Source organism: Aythya ferina, assembly GCF_964211825.1.
Source record: "Aythya ferina genome assembly, chromosome: Z".
In the NCBI taxonomy this organism is placed as follows: Eukaryota; Metazoa; Chordata; class Aves; order Anseriformes; family Anatidae; genus Aythya; species Aythya ferina.
In genome coordinates, this window is record NC_140299.1 from 30,150,631 (window position 1) to 30,169,482 (window position 18,852).

At 39.4% G+C, this 18,852-nt stretch overlaps 1 protein-coding gene across 9 annotated transcripts; it reads left to right on the plus strand.

Moving 5' to 3' along the window:
• Window positions 1–4,508: 4,508 nt before the first annotated feature.
• On the plus strand, window positions 4,509–18,247 carry LOC311427112 (programmed cell death 1 ligand 2-like). Of its 9 annotated transcripts, XM_084504151.1 has the most exons (9): window positions 4,580–4,722; window positions 4,844–5,305; window positions 9,234–9,369; window positions 10,925–10,993; window positions 12,735–13,097; window positions 14,138–14,422; window positions 15,001–15,143; window positions 15,523–15,559; window positions 17,819–18,247. In XM_084504151.1, the coding sequence occupies exons 4-9, from the start codon at window positions 10,939–10,941 to the stop codon at window positions 17,899–17,901; spliced, it is 966 nt and encodes a 321-aa protein (XP_084360277.1). In that variant the 5' UTR covers window positions 4,580–4,722; window positions 4,844–5,305; window positions 9,234–9,369; window positions 10,925–10,938; the 3' UTR covers window positions 17,902–18,247. The 9 variants fall into 9 exon arrangements, with proteins under 9 accessions (XP_084360276.1, XP_084360273.1, XP_084360279.1 ...); XM_084504154.1 differs by lacking the exon at window positions 15,523–15,559 and having other exon boundaries at window positions 15,001–15,162; XM_084504150.1 differs by lacking the exons at window positions 4,844–5,305; window positions 9,234–9,369 and having other exon boundaries at window positions 4,509–4,722.
• The last annotated feature ends 605 nt before the right edge of the window (window positions 18,248–18,852 follow it).

Here is an 18,852-nt window from a genome sequence, read left to right on the forward strand (position 1 = left end):
GGAAACTTAGACACCTAAATGCAGGGGAAGGAGATGTTCGTCATCAAACAAGTGAAGAAACTGTGGATGGGGTAGGCAAGAAAAGAGTCTGGCATGATCAGAACAAAAAGGAACAAAGCAATTGAGGCTGAAGTGCAATCACATCAAGTACAGGCATATAAAGAAAGAACTGCCAGCAGAACAGCCTCCTGGGGAAAGCTCTTGTGATCTTTCTGGGGAACCAGACATTCAGGTGGCTCCCTGAAATGCCTGTATGCTAATGCACGCAGCATGAGGAACAAACAGGAGGACTTACAAAAGACTGTGTGCAGTTACTGTGCTGTGTGCCCCCAGGGATCACAGAGATGTAGCGGGATAGCACACAGTTGGAGTGCTGCAACAGATGGATCTGGGCTCTTTAGGCAGGACAGGCTGGGAAGACAAAGAGAGGGAGGTAGCCTTTGAATGAGTGAACACTGGCGATGTATAGAGCTCTGCCTTCGAATGGGTCAGGAGCCAGTCAAGAATTTAGGAGTCAAGCAGATCAACACGAATCATGCTGTAGTGGGTGTCTGCTATAGGCTTCTTGGTCAGGAAGAACAAGTAGATAAAGCCTAGGTAAGACAGCTGAAAGGAGCCTCATGTTCACATGCTCTAGTCCTCGTGGGGAACTTGAACAACCAGGTTGGAAGTGCCTGGATATGGGGAGAGCAGGCTTCAGGCTGCTCAGGGAACTAGTTAGCAGGAAACCAACTAGGAAACAGCTCTTGAAGACATTGGGGTCTGTAAGTCCCCATCAATTTTTAAGTACTTGGATTGTTCAGCCCAGAGCAAAGGAGTATGAGGGGTGGCCTTAAGGCAGCCTGTAGCTTCCTCAACAGAGGAGCGGAGGGGGTTGTTATGGGGATGGTGAGGCACTGGCACAGGTTGTCTAGAGAAGCTGTGGATGCCTCATCCCAGGAAGTGTTCAAGGCCAGTTTAGATGAAGCCCTGAGCAACCTGGTCTAGTGGGAGGTGTCCCTGCGTAATGGCAGAGGGATTTGAACTAGATGATCTTTAAGGTCCCTTCCACCCCAAACCATTCCATGACTCTATGATTCTTGATTCTATAGTTCTAGCTCTTCTCTCTGTTGAACAGTGACAGGACCTGAGGGAACAGAATGCAGCTGTGACAGGAGATGTTCAGGCTGGGTGTTAGGAAAAGGTTCTTCACCAAGAGGGTGGTCAGGCACTGGAACAATCTCCCTAGGGAAGTGGTCACAACACCGAGTCTGAGGGAGTTCAAAAAGTGTTTGGACTACACTCTCAGACATAGGGTCTGATTTTTCAGTGGTCCTATGTGGAGTTAGCAGTTGGACTTCATGATCCTTGTGGGTCCCTTCCAACTCCCGATATTTGATGATTCTATGAGTAAGAGAAACAGTAGACAAACGTATCATTCAGGAAGAAGTGTTTTAGAAAAATTAATTTCCACTGCTTTCATATACTTGCAAATAGAGCACAGACCTCAGTTTTCTGATATCCTTTACCCTTTGCTTTTACTGTAAGTGTTAGGATATCAGACAAACTTAATTTTAATTGTAAATCATAGATCATGCTCAACTCTGGCCCTATGGACCTCCATCTTTCAAGTGTCCAGTCATCCAAACTGTTGACTTCTGACAGCTGCCAAAGAGGTCACTAGGGTTTTTCTGGAAGAAGTTCAGGCAACACAAGAATAATTTTATGTGATAGAGCTTCACAGGATATGCTTACTGAGGAGATACTACTACTACTACTACTACTACTACTGGATATCAGTAATTTATAGAATCATAGAATCATAGAATATCCCGAGTTGGAAGGGACCCATAAGGATCATCGAGTCCAACTCCTGGCACCACACAGGTCTACCCAAATTTCTTTGAGATTGATTGCTCTGCACCAGGTAGGAGGTCTCAGTCAGACTGGAACTGTGATACAGTCATCATATATCTTCCCAAACCAGCCAGGATCCATTTCGGATTCATTTCCTAGAGAGGGCCATCCTGGATGACACACTTGGAGGCCCCTGATGTTTGAAGTATCCTTGGGTGTGACAGTTAAGGTGACATAACAACAAATAATTGATTGAAAGGTTTTATTGATAGTGGAAGCTATTTCTGGCAGAAATTGATTAAACCTTTTTGTTTATAACGGGAACTATTTGAACCTTGTTACTTTACAAGGGCTGAATGGCCCATAACATACAATGAAGAAAGAGAGAGAGGGAGAGCAAGTTAGAAAGGCAGAGGTAGAGGAAAGATCTAGATCATCTCCCTGGGTTCCATTGAGTTCTCTGGTTGAGTTCATGCTGTGCTTGTGAAGGTGGTGGGTGCACACATGGCCCCTCTGAGTTCTGCTATTTATGAGTCAGTCCCTACCTCCAGCTCTCACTTTGTATGCTACTTACTCCAAGCTTGTGTCCCAAGACCTTCTTGAGAAGGGGTCGTTGGGGAGATTGCTGATGTCTTTCCTCCCCAACCACCAGAACCACTGGCACCCACATGTCTCAGATGGTTACCCAATATAAGAAAATGGGCCCTGGAAAAGTGCTATCCCACCTCCACAAGATCCTATTTTCTAACCCTATTGTATCTCATGAGTGAGAACACCTTTTCTCTGCTGAAGGTATGAGACATGGGACAAAAGCCACAGCTATTATTTGTGTTGACCTGGAGTAGAATTCTTTCAAGTGATGAGAAAGTGACTGAAGATGAAGTGCCACACCTGTAGCACCAAAGCTTCTGAGAAACCTGGGAAGAGACCACTGTATCCTCTTCTACGTCTCCACCTCATGATATGGTCATAAATTAAAAGACAGAGTGATGAAGTGCAGTATGGAGGTAAATAGTACCAAACAACTGTACAATGCACCCCCAGTGAGTTTGATTAGGTTTAACAGAATCTTAGAATAATTTATGTTGGACAGGGTGGTGGTTTTACCTAGCTGGGCAGCCAAGCTCTTTCACTGCATCTCCTCAAAGGGGAAGGGGGAGACAATACTATGAAAAGGACTCAAGGGTTCAGATAAGGACAGGGATATCACTCAGCAGTTATCATGATGAACAAAACAGACTCAGCACAGGAAGATTAGAGAAATTAATTACCTATTACTAACAAGCTAGAGAAGTGAGAAATGAAGAAAATGAACTAAAACCACCTTCCCTTCTTCCATCCTATTCTACCTCCTCCTCCCAAGCAGCTCAGGGGAATGGGGGAATGGGGACTGCAGTCAGTTTGTAACTCTTCATCTTCGCCACTCCCTCACAGGTCCCTCTCTGCCCCTGCTCCCCATGGGGTCCCTCCCATGGGATGCCGTCCTTCCTGAACTGAGCCTGCTGCCCACAGGCAGCAGCTCTCCAAGCACTGCTCCCACACGGCTCCGTCCCACGGGGTCAATCCCCCAGGAGCAAACTGCTCCAGCACGGGTCCCCCACGGCTGGGCGGCAGCTCCCCCCAGACCCCCTGCTCCTGCGTGGGCTCCTCTCCACGGGCTGCAGCTCCGGCCCGGGGCCTGCTCCTGTGGGGGCTCTCCATGGGCCACAGCCTCCTCCAGGCCACATCCACCTGCTCCCCAGGGGCTCCTCCACCCATGGGGGGGCTGCAGCGTGGAGATCTGCTCCATGTGGGACCCATGGGCTGCAGGGGGACAGCCTGCTCCACCAGGGCCCTCTCCACAGGCCGCAGGGGAATTGCTGCTGCCTGCCTGGAGCACCTCCTGCCCTCCTACTGCACTGACCTGGGGGGCTGCAGGGATGTTTCTTACTCCTCGCTCTCCCAGCTGCTGTTGTGTGACATTTTTGTTTTTCTTACCTTTCTTATATCTGCTTTCACAGAGGCACAAACAACAGTGCTTACTGGCTCTGCTCTGAGCAGTGGCGGGTCCCTTTGGCCCCAGCTGAAAATGGCCCTTGTCTGATATGGGGCAGCTTCTGGGGTCTTCTCACAGAAGCCACCACTACAGCCTTCCGCTACCAAAACCTTGCCACATAAACCCTCTACAGACAGGACTTGCTAAATCCAATTAATAGGGCTTTGTTCTGTCAAGTTTTGTATATTTTTAAGGATGGAGGTTCTACAACTAAGCTAATTGATTAGCTTCATTGTGAAAGGTTGCTTTTTTATAGATGGGAATATAGATGAAAATGGATGAAAATGAACAGCAAATATATTCTAAAAAAGTTAGACAATCCCTTGAGGAAGTTTTTAAAAATTATTCTGGTAAAAATTAAGATAATATAACTTGGTGGTTTCAGGAATGCAGAACAATCCTAGTAAATGCAAGTTCAAAATCCAAGGCGGTATACTGCCCTAAGTGGGTGTAAATCCAGTAAAAAAATATGAGTGTAATTAAAAGCATAATTTGAGCCTATAAACTCTGCATAATGCTTTGAATAAACTTGTTTGGATGCATGTTCTCAGCATTGAACTCAGAGTACTTTCATAATGAAGTATCAAAATCAAAATGAAACTGGAACTGCTCATAAATTCCTAAGAAGCTTGGTGGTTTCCTTTTAACATAGTCACTTGCTTTGTGGCATAAAGCTTGAATAAGAACACAAGCTTCATTGTTGATGCTTATGTTAAAATGGTTATGACAGCTGGATGAATAGCCATTGCTATCAAGCAAACAGGATACAGCTGCTTTGTCTGTAAACCTTTGACAGTCTTCACTGTTATGTGAGCCTTCTGATTCTTCCAAAGGTTGCATAAATATCCCATGTGAGTATAACACTTATAAAATACAAATCTATATTTACTCTGTTTCTAGTTAATGAACTGCAGATTTTCTCTATATTCTTAAGATTTGCTTAAATTAATTTCATTTTCAAATGATTTGCAGGGAGTGGATTTTGAACCAGAGACTGGATAAGTCCCAGACCTTAAACATGGGTCTGTGTAACTTCAGACCTCAGAGAAGGAAGAGTTTTAGAAACTGAATCTGAGTCTCCAGCCTTCTGACTGTCAAAAGCAAAGGCAGAGCAGTGGTGCTAGTGAACATCTATAACTTATGAACTGGGATGTTGCTGTTTGTAAATCTTTCATTCTGAATATCAGGGGAGAGCTGTAAGGAGGAAAAAACAAACAAACAAAAACAATGTATACATTTCTGTCTGAATGTTTTTGGTTGCTTTCCTCTGGTTGTTATTAATCCCTTAGCATCTGCAGGGCTGTTTTGATTACATGACATGTCTGTGGAGTATCACATTCTGCATTCCCAGGAAAAGTATCTCTTTTTGTAAAGCTGGAAATCACACTGAACTGTTAGCCTGTATTGTACAGTGATGTTGCTAACAACTGGAAGGTACATATTTTCTAGAATGCATATCTGCATTAGTTTTAATGTAATTAATGATATTTTATTTAACAAAGATTTAAATCCAATCTTATCCTAACATCAGTGAAATTCCTTATTTAATTTGAGATTTTATTAGTATTGCTCTATTTTACATTGGAAAAAAATGTCAGATAAAATAGGCACTAGTTGTATTTGCAATTTATATACTGCAATTGTAGTGATAGGTACATGGTAAACAATTCAGTGAGAGTGAAAAGTAACAGCAAAGAACAACAAAGAAGGAACTGAGAATGTTATCCTCTCACCTGAAAGCTGAAGTGAGATGGAGAGCAGACTGAAATGATGCAAATAGGCTGTCACAGGTGATGTGAACTTCAGCGATGAAGCAACGGGCTAGTAGTAGCTTGACTGCATAGTGAGGCAGATAAGGGACTGCAATAAGGGTGCAACAGCTGAGAGCAAACAACAGGTGAGAGGGCATGTGGTTGAGATGGTTACAGAGAACGAGGGCAGATGTCTGAGTCCACAGGATGGGAGACTTAATGGGAAAGGCCTAAGAAATAGACTTTGAACAAATGTTGTATTTTACTTTATTAAGATCTAGTATTTTTTTAAACAAAATACCTCAAATGGAAATAGAGTACATTCTGTATGCTGGTAAGATATAGAACAGATGCAGTTTATATGAGTATCTAATAATGACTTTATTACTATTTTAAATGAGATTTCAAGCTTAAAGGCACAGAAGCTGGATCCTTCACTGAACGGGAAAAAAAAGTTTAGTCATTTCATGAGGACATGGAAAAGCTTATGAATTTTTGCAGATGTGAGATGGCTGGAAGGAAGATTGCTAAAGCATATAAAACACAGAAGACAACAGAGTTTCAGTAGCAGAGAAAAACAAAGCAAACAATGACTGGAACCTCACAATCTTTTAAGTGTTACTTATATGCTTACATACCTCACAATTTTTTAAGTGTTACATATATGCTTACATACCTCACAATCTTACAAGTGTTACTTATATGCTTAAGAAAATAGTATGTTTTTCAACAAAATGAGCATACAACTCTGTTGCATGCAGGAGGGTCTGAACTACCTCAAAACAAAACAAGCACAGGCATGAGAAGTGGTATAATCATCATATGAGCCTGGTATTGGTATCATACTTCCTTCTGACTGAACAGAGCCCAGGTGTTCAGCTGAGTTTGTCTTTCTGTGATATTTCTAGAGTTGTACTTTGTGCATTGTGCTTTGTGATGGCCATGACTTTGCAGTACAAAAATACTGTGTGTTACCTGCTACAGCTGCACACGGTAACCTTGCAGGCACTACCAATGTGCTAAGCTGGTCCACAGGGTCCACCTCTCTGCAGTACCTACTTCAGAGGTACCAAGTAATGGTTTATTAGTCCTTTAATCTTTCAGAGTAGAGTATCGGCAATTATTTTGAACTGGCATGTACTTTTGACTTCTGCTTTAAACCTGAAGAAGAGCTTGGAAACATGTTCAGGTTCTCCAGCAGTTCTGGTTCTTCTAGTGGAAGATAGGCCCTTGGTCTATAACACTCTTCTTGCTTAGTGCTGCAAAGTGTTGTTACATCAATGCTTAATGTGCATACTAATCATCCATTCTCTGGAATACAACAACAACAACAAAATTTGAAATTATGTTTCCAAGAAAGGATTATGGGTTTATGCATGATTTGTTAGACTATAAAGGTCCTGAATCAGTGGCTGTATCCTGGGTTGTATTTGTTTAGTGGAGAGCATAAAGTAGGCTCTGTCCTTCCCAGGAGCCTTTGTTATCCTGCAGTTGGCAGCATAGCAAGACTACTAAGCATTGGTGATGCTGGGGAGGTTTCTACTGAGGTCTTAGACTAAGATGTTCCTTTTATCTGAGAAAAACACTGTGATCTTTCAGATGCATCGATAAAGGAAAAAGAACTGAATTCACAGTTCATGTTACACAGAAGTAGACCTCAATCTTTATTACTTAGGAGTAGATTGCAAAGATGTCTGCTCTGGGTGACTCTGCTTGAGCAGGGGCGTTGGACCTCCAGATGTACCTTCAAACCTCGAACATTCTGTGATTCTGTGAAAGTAGTCTTTGATTTCCATGTTCCTTTGCTTACCAAGCTTTTCGCAAATTTTTCATTCTTGGCAACACTGAGCGTTTCCCCAGAATAATATCCAGGAGGCATACATGTGCCAAATAAATCTATACAAAGCATAGCCACATTAAGCAAGTACCCAGTTTTTGCTTGGTAGCTCCATGGCTGAATCAGAGTTTGATGTTCCCCTCTTGCTACCTCTTCTGCCACATAAGAGCATCTTTATACCATACGCCTACATACATAGGATAAGCACCTTTTTTTTTTTTTTTTTTCTTTTTTTCCTGTCTACAGAAATTAATGAAATCTATATAGAAAATGAAGTAGCATGTTGAAAACAGTATTGTGGCCTAAAGTACCTAACTTGCGCTATTTGAAATGGGAATGTTGGGTCTAAAATTTTTGATGGAACAAGAAACATCTTTCTCATTACCTGGAAAATTTAGGGAAACTGCTTCAGATTTTATGTGACCTGGTGTATTCCTTTGGCCAAAAATTACTTCTGTTTTTGGAGATAAGTGTTATGATCCCTGGGGGTATGTCAGCTGGGGCTAAGACTCAAGTTATAGGCATTATCAAGCAAATCAAAAGGAGGAAACCTATACCTATCATACTTTTGACCTAGTGGTGGGATTTTAGCAATTTATTGTAACCTCCCTCAGGACTTCACTCAGCACTCAGTAAGAAAATTTATCAGAATATGTTCATTTTGGACCAAGAAAAGTAAAGAATGGGTTTCAACTTAGTACTTTCAGTGATATAAAAAGCTATATAGAAAGAGATTAGATTTCTCCATTTTTCCATTCATATTGCCATGACTTTGTTTTCACTGTTCCCACTCAACTGGAACTGTTACAAGTCATAAAAAGCCATGATAGTTTTTAGATGTGTGGTGCTATGGTTTACATAACCTCAAAACTCAAAGCTTTCCTCACCTTCATTTTCACAATCACACAGCACTGTGTGAAAACTTGCTTTTTCTTCTGCAGATTGGTCTGGGAAATTCATTTACTGAGAGGATCTGAATTGCTGTTGAAATGTCACACAACTTCCTCATGTTCTCATATGTGGATTCCAAATCCAGAACCAGTAGTTGCTGGTTTTTAGGGCGCAACTTTTATGTGTTGTATCTCTATGAAGTTGTAACAGACAGATGATGAATATGCTTTATAAATGGTCTTTTGCTAAAAGGAAATGCTGTAGCCATCTGAAAGCAAGTGTTGCATGTGAACCTGTTATGATAGTTGTGTACAGAGACCATTGCATGACACGACAAGCTGTACATTTTACAAAAGATAGGCAAACATTGATTGCTGTTGTGCAACAGAATGAATGGCTGATACAGTCAGCTCAGATAAAAATACTTTCCAGTAACTGGTGGAGACTTTTTTTAATGAGGGTGTGTCAGGATGCCTGGTGCAGCTACAGTATTAGTTTGCACAGGTAGATTGCACTGAGGTAGTGCAACAGGTTGATGCCTGCTAGTAAGATCACAGAAATAACAAAAGGTGGTTTCTAGTGCAGATTCTTGCAGATTCCCACAAGCATTCCAGGGCTATGCTTTCAGTATAACAAATGAAAACAAATTTCTCTCTTTGGGTTCTCCTACTTATCTATGGTGTGTGTTATGCTATTCTCACACTAATCCTTCTGGTCTCACAAGACTTATTCTTATTTGATAAAAAAAAAAACATGATTTCCATCTGCTGGTGTTTAGTTATGTATTCCTTTATTTTTTGTTCTATCCTACTACTCTCAGTAACACGTATTTTAAAAAGTCTGATCCACTATTTTATACCAGATCTGTGCTTTTCACCTTCAGTGTACCCAGAGGTATAAAAAGAGAGCAGGTTCACCGTAAGTATCCCACACAAAGCTAAGTCAAGGATCCAAACATTAGCGTGAGATACTCTTCAATTCTTCATTCACTTCTTCCCCCTGCGTTCACCTGCTTCTAGGTAGGTTTGTGTGTGAGTATAGCAGGAGATTGAGGGTGGTAAATTTCTGTGTAGTTCTAAATAAGTGAAATTTAACCCAGCTCTAAGGGCACTACAGGATCTTTGTTTCTGCATTCAAGAAATGGAAATTAATGCTGATACTACTTATCAACTCCTTGCTCATACAACTAAAATTATAATGATCTATCACACATTGAATAATGCCATCTTAGTCCTCTGATTAGTCCTTTCATTTACATGAATTAACCTGCTTTCTACAGTTGTCCATCCACCTTTGTGGTATCAAAAGCTTAAAGTCTCTATTTCCAGGAAAAGTTCCCTAATATCAGTTTCTAACTTTGATAAAACCTTGAGGTACTGAGAACTCAAAGGTGGAAGCAATCAGAGAAATGCAGTACCTGAGAAAATCAGAGCCAGAATGTTTCAAGCTGAGTTGCAAGTGAACAGGGAAGTAAAATCTAAAACCTTCTCCAGTAAGCTCTGGGGAAGTCTAAAATTGTTCCTTCTCTTCTTTACTTCCTTATGCTGTTTTCTGGATCTGTTTCAGAGATATCCAGAAAGATTTTTTTATTTTATTTTATTTTATTTTATTTTATTTTATTTTTCTGCAGAAGAAAAGAGATTTTTCAGACTACAATACTAGAGCTTGTTTGTTAAAAGTAATTCTTCATTCTTCTCTATTGTCTCTTCAGTAACAATTATCCCTAGGTTTTCTTGTTTGATTGTTTTTGTTTTAGTTAGGTTGATTTGTATACAAAAGTTCTAACAGTATTTTCCTTGTTACTGGAAAAGGAAGACACTAACTGTAAGACTGGACTTTCTCCTTTAAAGGCTGTTGGTTTACTGTAAGCAATGCAAGGTACTTCATACATGCCAGGCACTACCATGTGCAAAAGCCCTGAAACCTGAAGCAAGCTTTAATTTACCCCGCCCTGAGATTACCAGCACCACATGTTGAATGTGAGATATCTGCTGGTTGTGAGGTTAAAGAACTCAGATAACAAACCCAGATAACAGGTATACTCAATGAAGTATGCGAAACAGAGATGAAACAAAATCAGGATCAGTGATCTTTTTTTAAGCTAGATCAGGTGATCTGTAAGCTAGATCATGAATTAGTACAGGCAGTTAAATAAGTCTGCTTGTGTGTGTTTATAATGCCCTGACATGTGAGAAGCCAAATGCAATTGCTTCTATTATTCATAGGTACAGAATCTATGTGAAGCTCATGAAGCTGTTGTAAAAGTTCTACCCCATCAGATTATTTAAGTCTGTTTGCAAGATCCAGATATTTTGAAAATCTCAAGGATAAAGTTGTAGAAGTGTTTTTTCTCCCTTCACTGATATAACTCAGTGGTTCGTATTCTGTGTGTGAGAATGGGTTATTTTAATCAGGATTTTCCTTTTTTTCTAGTGGTAGGTTGTTTTTTTGTTTGTTTGTTTTGTTTTTAATAGCTGTGAGGTGCTCTGAAGGGTTGAAAGGCTTTTAGTGGCAGCATTCTAGTTCTCTGCAAGAGAAGGTAGCTGTTGTAAAGCTGCAATTCTTTTATTTCAGATCCACCTGAGAAAATGTTCCAAATCCTGACACTGCTGTTGCTGGAAATGCAGCTCTGGGTGGTTTCAGGTGAGAGGAACTAGACTGCCTTCCAATCTCATCTCTAGGACCAATGTGATGACACTGTTGACCCCTCAGAGTGTGGGATGCAACACCTCCAGCGATAACTATGTGAATGGCTGGTGGCATCCGGAGCCTCTGCTTTGCAATGCCTCATAGAAGGCATTGGGTAAGCACTGAGCACAGGACAAATGTCCATCACTTTCCATGATCATGCTTCTTGGAAGCATGGTGTGTTGGCAGCGGGTGTCCTGAATTACATGGCTGTGAGAAAGATAATAAGAAAACATCTTAAGCCAATTGCAAACTACAACAACCTTATTCATCTGTCCCTGTAGCAGGAGCAGCTTGACTAAAACCCACAAGGGGACCACGGGGGGAGAAAAATAACTGAGGAGCACTGCATATAAAATTGCAATAATTCTGTACCTGTCCCCTGGGTGGCCACTGTGCACAAAGGAGTTTGCAGAGTAAACTGGATTCCTTTTGAAGTGAAGTGGATTCCTGGTGATGTGGCAGTGCAAAATGGGGAATTACAAGAAGAGAGCTGCAGGTTCCCAGCCTGAGGCCAGCTGTAATCAACAAGAGACTGCTCTGTTCCCCATCTGCACACTTTGTATTCAATAAAAAAATCGGTATTATTATAATTACTAGGGATAAGTCTTCTTCTTTCTTTTTCTTTCTAATCATCTTGAGACAGATACATGGCAATGTACATGTATACTCCTTATTTAACTTCACTTAGGTTAGTGAACTCATACGTTCTGTGCAGACACAAAATGACAAATAACAATTTAAAATGGGTAAAGCTTGGCAATTCTTTATATGATTTTTCTTTTGTATTAAACAGTGTATCAACTGTATTAAATACTGTTGTATTAAAAAGAATAAGCATTGCTTAAAGGAATTGAAGCTTTCTCTGTAAGTATTTCACAAACAGATGATTAAAAATCAATAAATGCATGAGCAGGTGCATGAACTTCTCTTTTGAATGTCATTGTCAGTATGACCAAGTGTTTCTGAATTAAATATACCAATATCTGGTAAATCCAATATAGAAGGTAGTAACAAGGTATATGGAATGGATTATAAATAGCTTTCTTTTATCAAGTACACTTCAAAATGATAAACAATTCATAACAATATGAATTTCAGGTTTGGTGAACAGCTAGGAAGATTGTTTTGGCATGTTTTTGTAATACTGTTGTACATTTCTAAGGTTGCATGGGATCAAATGATATTCATGTGGTCTCACACTTGTGGAAGACCACAGTTTCTGCGTAGCAATTCTTGCATGTTACACTTACTTACCTCATGCAAATGTATGTGTTTCTCAGGAGTTATACTGGATTTTCACTTTTTAATGAGTAACAAAACTAAGCTTAGTGTTTAAATAATTATTTGTCACTTTTATAAGGACTTACAAGAACATACAGATACAGATTTAATTTCAGAAAAATGCTTAGTGTGTAATCACTGACTCAGCCTTAAATTAATTCTAAAATGTGAAAAAAAAAAAAAAAAAGCTTTTCTTATCCTTATCCTTCAGACTCTGTAAGCAGTAGAGAATGGAGATGCTTTTCTATAGATACAACTGACATGGTAAAAATGCTAGTGTGAATAGGAACAAAAATGTTTAAAACTTTCAAACTAGTGACTATATGCCCAACTGTATGAAAACTGCTTGCCCAAGCTTAAAAAAAAATCAGAATGTACAGCAAACAAAACCTGTTTTCTTTTCCTACCTTAGGTTTATTTACAGTTGAAGTTCCTCAGCAGCTGTACGTTGCTGCATTTGGGAGCAATGTGACCATGGAATGCAGATTCCCTGTGAACGGCTCGTTGAACCTGGGACTCTTAAGTGTTGTCTGGGAGCAGAAGAGGCAAGGTCAGTCAGAATCAAGAGATGTGTATGCACTTCACAAGGGGAAAGCACTCCCTCCATCTCAGCATCACGATTACATGGGAAGAGCAGCACTGTTACATGACGAATTGAAATCGGGACGAGCTATTCTTCAAATCACCAGCGTCAAGATCACAGATGCGGGATCATACCTTTGTCTTATTGACTACCAGGGCGCTGACTACAAGTACATTACTTTGGAAGTAACAGGTTAGTAGTTGAAAGACAGCAGTTGAAAGACAGCGCGTGCATACTCATTTGAGATGTCTCAACTAAATTCCTACAGACTAGCAGGAAATCAAGAAATGGCAGGAGTTCGTGGCTAAGTCTCTCACCAAGATACTGTGCTCAGCTCCCAGGTGCACCAAAGCACTTGTCTCAGTGACAGCTAGCCTTTAGTTCAATGGCAGCTGAGCTTCTCTGAGGGCCTCTCCATCTATCTCTATGCCCTATTCTGTGGTCCCCTCACCCCACTGCCCTGTCAAGCCACCTCTGGCCATTCCCAAGCATTTTTCAGATGTGCTTTAGTTCACCTATGAGCCCTGCTGCAAATACCCAAGTGTCTAGGAATTCCCACAGTGCCTGCGGCTCCAGGAACAAGTACATGTGATTTTGTGTGTTTGTCAAAGCCAAAAGGACATTAGTAATAAATCCATACATGACTGGATAGCATTGCAGAGCAGTCCTTCAAAAGGCCTCTGGCATTTCCCACCAATTGCTGTATGTCTGTGTGGTATGAGGCAGCATTTATTTCCCATTCAAGCAATCAAATAACAAACATTGTCAAGCACAAAAACAGACACAGACATTTTTAAGGCCTGAATTGATCTTACAGAAATTCAAAGTTCTCATATGCTGAAAATATGCTTGTTTATAAAGCATGGAAGCACAAACAGTAAAAACAACCTTTTTCTTAAAGTGGCCTGAATGATTTCTTTTGTACTACAACTACTATTTTGTGTATTCAGGATGGGGAAATAGGGCCCCATGAGATTTCACTTATTTCTTCTGTGCTAATGAAATACAAATTCAGTGTTATTTGCTGCCTTGGATAGAGTAGTGGAGTAAGCCCCGTCACTCTGGGCCTGAGAAGGATTGAACTGATACTACTGAGTTGTTCTACAAAATTTCCTTTGTCATTTCAGTTACAGACACAGATATAGTATGACAATAAAGGGAAGGTGGGAAAGTGAAGTGGGAAAATTAATATCATTGCATAAAATAGTTTCACACCACTTGTTCTTATGCAGCATCTTACAGGATAATAAACACTCAAGTGATGAGAAAAGGGGATGAAGCAAAGTTTGTTTTTATATGCCAGTCAGAAGGCTTTCCTCTGGCGGAGGTATTCTGGCAAAATGAGAAAAACATCAGCCTCACTGGGTCTGCAAATACCACCTACACGCTGACTACAGATGGCCTCTACAATGTCACCAGCATCCTCACATTCAAGCCAAACATGAGTGAGAACTACAGCTGCATTTTTTGGAATAAAGAAGTGAATGAAGAAACTTCAGCTCACTTTTCCACTTTAGGTTCATATCACCTTGAACTTGTATGAGAGAGAGAGGGAGTGTTGAAAATGATTATGTGCTTTGCTATATACATAATGACCTATTATCCATCACTAGAATTTGATTCTAGCAAGCAATGTAATACTGATGATCTGGAAAGGAAACAAGTTAGTGTTATTTATGTCTTTGAAACCTAGATGAGCTCACATCACAAAAGACAGCCAGTCATTTTCTGCTGTATTTTAGTTTTAGGGTGGCTCCCATTATTTTGCTCATTAATTTCTTTAATCTTCATGGCTATCTTTCCTGATCTAGACTTCTAATTAATCATTCTTCAAATAGGGTATAGCTAAATTGCAGTAGTGCTTGCTCAAATGTCATGAAAATGAAAGATGTATTTCAGAGCTTCTTATAGCAATATTGCAGAATAAAGTATCCATAAAATGTTGAACACCACATTTTGATACATGTTAAGAATCCTATGTTCAGTCAGAGCAAGACTTTGGAGAATCAGAATTGGTAACTTTATAAACTATTCCTGTTTTGTAAGTTATGAATTTACTTTCTTTTCATGTTTGTTTATTTATTTATTTTGACAGCTTTATTGAGTACACTGTATAGTGGACAAAAATCCCTGATCTTATTTATCATCGCCACGTGTGTGATAGTAACAGTCCTTCTCTCTGCCTTAATAATCTTTCAAAAGAGAAAATCATTCAAGAAATGCCATGCCAAAAAAAAGGTACATTTTACTTCAGACAGTGGATTTTTCTCTTATTTTTTTATTTTCCTGTGAATGAAATTGGAAGTTTTAATAACCCTGGGAATGCTTCTTGGACTTTGACCATGTTTTCTTTCTAGAGGAACTCTGTTCCAAAATGAGATCTTGCCTTATATGAGTTGGGCTTTATTTTTCTCACCTTTTGCTTAAGTGAGACAAGGTGTATGGATGTATATTTTTATTTGAACATCTACAGTTTTGTAAAGGATACAAGCAAGTTCTGTCTTGGGTGAGGAGGGCTATAAAAACATAGTTTGCTGATACATATTTTTTTCATCCATTTGAAATGTTTAAGGTTTTTTTTTTTTGTTTACAAATATGTTTACATTTACTTCAACAGACAGGAAAACTGAACCCTAGCCTGACAGATGAGAACAGTAAGTCATATGTTCTTATGTTTATGCTTACAGCTTTTTCTTCCTTACAGGTAAGAGCTATGTAAATCTATAGACTGCAACTTAAATAATGTGACATCAAAATAGAGGCTAGTTTTGAATTTAAACTTTTTTTTTAAAAAAACAACAACAACAACAACAAAAAAACTCTACTATCAATACTCTTTACATTATAAATCTAACTTAATGACCTTCTCACATTCTATATAAAAATAATGAATGTTTATTGCCTGCTGCTGATAGCTTGCATATGTAGCCATGCACACCCCTGTACAATAATTGCTGTTCCAGTATTCTCAGCTGGGTATGATGCACAGGGAAAGCTGGTTGTTTTGGAAGGCATAAAGCTTTTTTGTAGCAATTGTCTGTTATGCTTTTGGCTCAAGCCACAAGTTTTGTCAGTAAATAAAATGACATCTGATTTCTCTGGAGCATTAGATGATCTTCTGAGCCACTTCTCATCTTAGTATGTGACTTTGCTAGACACCCAGGAATTATTACATGGCAAAGGAAAGGTAATTTCTAATAGCATCAGGATGCATGTGACTATCTTGTACTAACACTGAACTGGTGAAAAAAAATAAAAGAGAAAAAGAAATCTGTAAAGCGATATAAGAAAGCTCTTAAAACACCTGCATATATAAATCACATTTATTAACTATAAATTTTGAAATCTGATAGATTATTTTATTGTCAGGAGAGAGGCTGTGGTCACTGTCAGGTACAGTGATACCGGGTACAGCTGTAATTCCTTGCTGCAACCGCCAGGGATGTCTATTTAGGACTGCCCCAAGGCTTCCTGATACACTCCAGGAAGACAAATGACTACCCTACCACTGTGTAAGGAGCAAAACTGTGATACATCTGATAGAGGACCTGAGGAAATAACACAAAGTGGTTTCTGGACACACAGAGAGGTTTGGGCTTTTCCAATAACAGGATTTACTTGAGAAGCCACTCTTGTTTCCCATTACTAAAAATAAAATAAAATAAAATAAAATTGGAAAGTCACCAGGTTAAAAAGAAAACTTTGTAGGAGTAATAAAAACTGGGAATTGGAGATGGAGAATGACATCTTCACTGACTTCCACTTCACCTTCAATCATGGTGCATGCTTTTCGCCCCTAGCCATCCCACCCACCAGCATCAGTAGATCTCATACAGAAAATGACACTTTCAGAAAAGCACTTTCACCTGTTCACAAATTATGACTTGCTGAAGTCAAAGGCCCTTTTTCACTTTCCGTGTGGTGGTGTGAAACTACAGTGGAACCAGGCCATGTGCAAATGAATGTAAGCTCTAGGCTGGCAGAGTTTTGGAGGACAGCTCTGGTGCATGTCCAGACATAATTTCAGTGCGTGTTGTCTGAACACAGACTGACTTTCTGTGGCTTTTTGTGTTACTGTTGTAGGGTTTTTTTTTGGTTTTTTTTTTTTTTTTTTTTTTTTTTTTGTTGTTTTGTTTTGTTTTGTTTTGTTTTGTTTTGTTTTTTTTTTGCTTTGTAAGCATTGGTCTCCTCTTAGCACTTACTGAAATGAAGAAATTAAAGGAGTGGTAGCTGCTTTTTGTGGTTTTGTTTTACTTCTTCATTTTAATGACCGAAAATCTTTGTCATATGACTTACTGCGTGTTGCACAAACATTTATATTTCTCAGCACCATATATTTTTAAGAAACACTGGAAAGAACCTTTTTTCCATGATGAGTATGCAGTTGAAGCACAAAAGCCACAGATACTTTACCAGAGAGCCTTGGAAATGACCCACATGGCCTTGGTTACAGGAACAAGGATTGTTCATGTTATCATTTTAACTTACAGCTTGAGCTGTACCAGCACTGAAGACCCAGACTGTTTTACCTCATCACTGAAATCCCAGTTCTGCAAACATTTCTTCAGCTGCACAGATTTTACTAACAAGCATTCCCATGGATGCTGTCTAACCAGATTTCAGTTTTGTTATTTCATTTGCATGACTGATAGTCAGTGATAGTTTTGACATAATAGAAAATTCAGAAATTGGGTCACAGGTTAGAGAGAGTTCTTCCCTCTAAAATGATTGCAACAGGATATCTTTGGAGTTAACAGCAGCTTTAAGGAGTCGCTGTACTTCAGCATCCCCAGAACTAGCATGTAATTACGGTAGGGTCCTCAGTGTTTATCACTCGGTTGTTAAAATCAGGTGATTTATTTGCTTGTATTATTGTAGATTTTAAAAGTAATGCTTTTTCTTCTTTTTCTAAGGAGATGACTATAGCCCTCAAACTGAGGCTGCGTACTTGTCAACTGCCACATATTCTGGAGACAGTGGGAGTGTGAGTCTGTGAGAGCTCCTCATCTCATATGCTGGAATTTGCACTTTTTATATCTGCTTCTGAGGACTTCAGAAGAATGTTACAGCACTTTAGCTTCAGATGAACAATGAACTTGTGGGAGTTTGTTTAATGGACAGCTGTGCTTCTTCAGATACAGTATCCTGAATTTACTGAGAATTGTGCTGTTATTAAATATGGTTTACCACTGGGAAAGGGTTTTCTGTCTTTGATTCACTTTATGTTTGGGCATATTGTTGCTCAATGAATTTTTTTTTTTCAAGAATGCTTTTGTTAACTGGTACGGTCTCATGAATGTGGGAATTTGAATAAAAGCTGTACATGCTGTCCTATGTCTAAACATCTTTAATGTGGAGACATTTATATGCAAGTATCTCATTTCCAAACCTTCTAACATATTACACTGGGAATTAACACAAGTGCCCACCAGCAAGGCAATATATGGAACATATTTCACAAAACCAAGGGGAGGTTGAAGTTAAGTCAAAGTACAGACTTTAAAAAACAAATAAGAAATACAAAACAAACAAACAAAAACTAAATCAACATTATATCATGGAAGCAAATATTAATGTAGAGTCTATGTAAAACTCTATAAGTAAGCCAGGTTAAAAACTATGAACTGTGATGTTGTAGCTGCATGACAATAAGGAGTTTTACATCTGAGTTGATTACTCAACAGAATTTTCTTTAGGAGGAATTTAGAAGCAAAAGTGAAAATGAAGTTCAGCCAGATTTCCCTGCAGATTATATTTAAACAGTAATTTTAACTTTTCTTAGAGGAAAAGATGAGCCTTTTCCATTCCAGGCACTTATCTGTTTTACTTCCCATTACAGGAATGCCTAAAAATGCCTTATTTAACTCTGAATATATTGCATGCTGGGTGTAACTTCTGAAATGCCAGCTTTCAAAAAATGCAACAACTTCTCATCTGAGATAGTCAT

Excerpts from the sequence above, each read along its gene's own strand:
- LOC311427112 (XM_084504147.1), top strand. The coding sequence starts at position 10,939 with ATGTTCCAAATCCTGACACTGCTGTTGCTGGAAATGCAGCTCTGGGTG. Across the intron at positions 15,144-15,522 it reads AATGCCATGCCAAAAAAAAG|ACAGGAAAACTGAACCCTAG; the intron begins GTACATTTTACT and ends TTACTTCAACAG. Across the intron at positions 15,610-17,818 it reads CAGCTTTTTCTTCCTTACAG|GAGATGACTATAGCCCTCAA; the intron begins GTAAGAGCTATG and ends TCTTTTTCTAAG.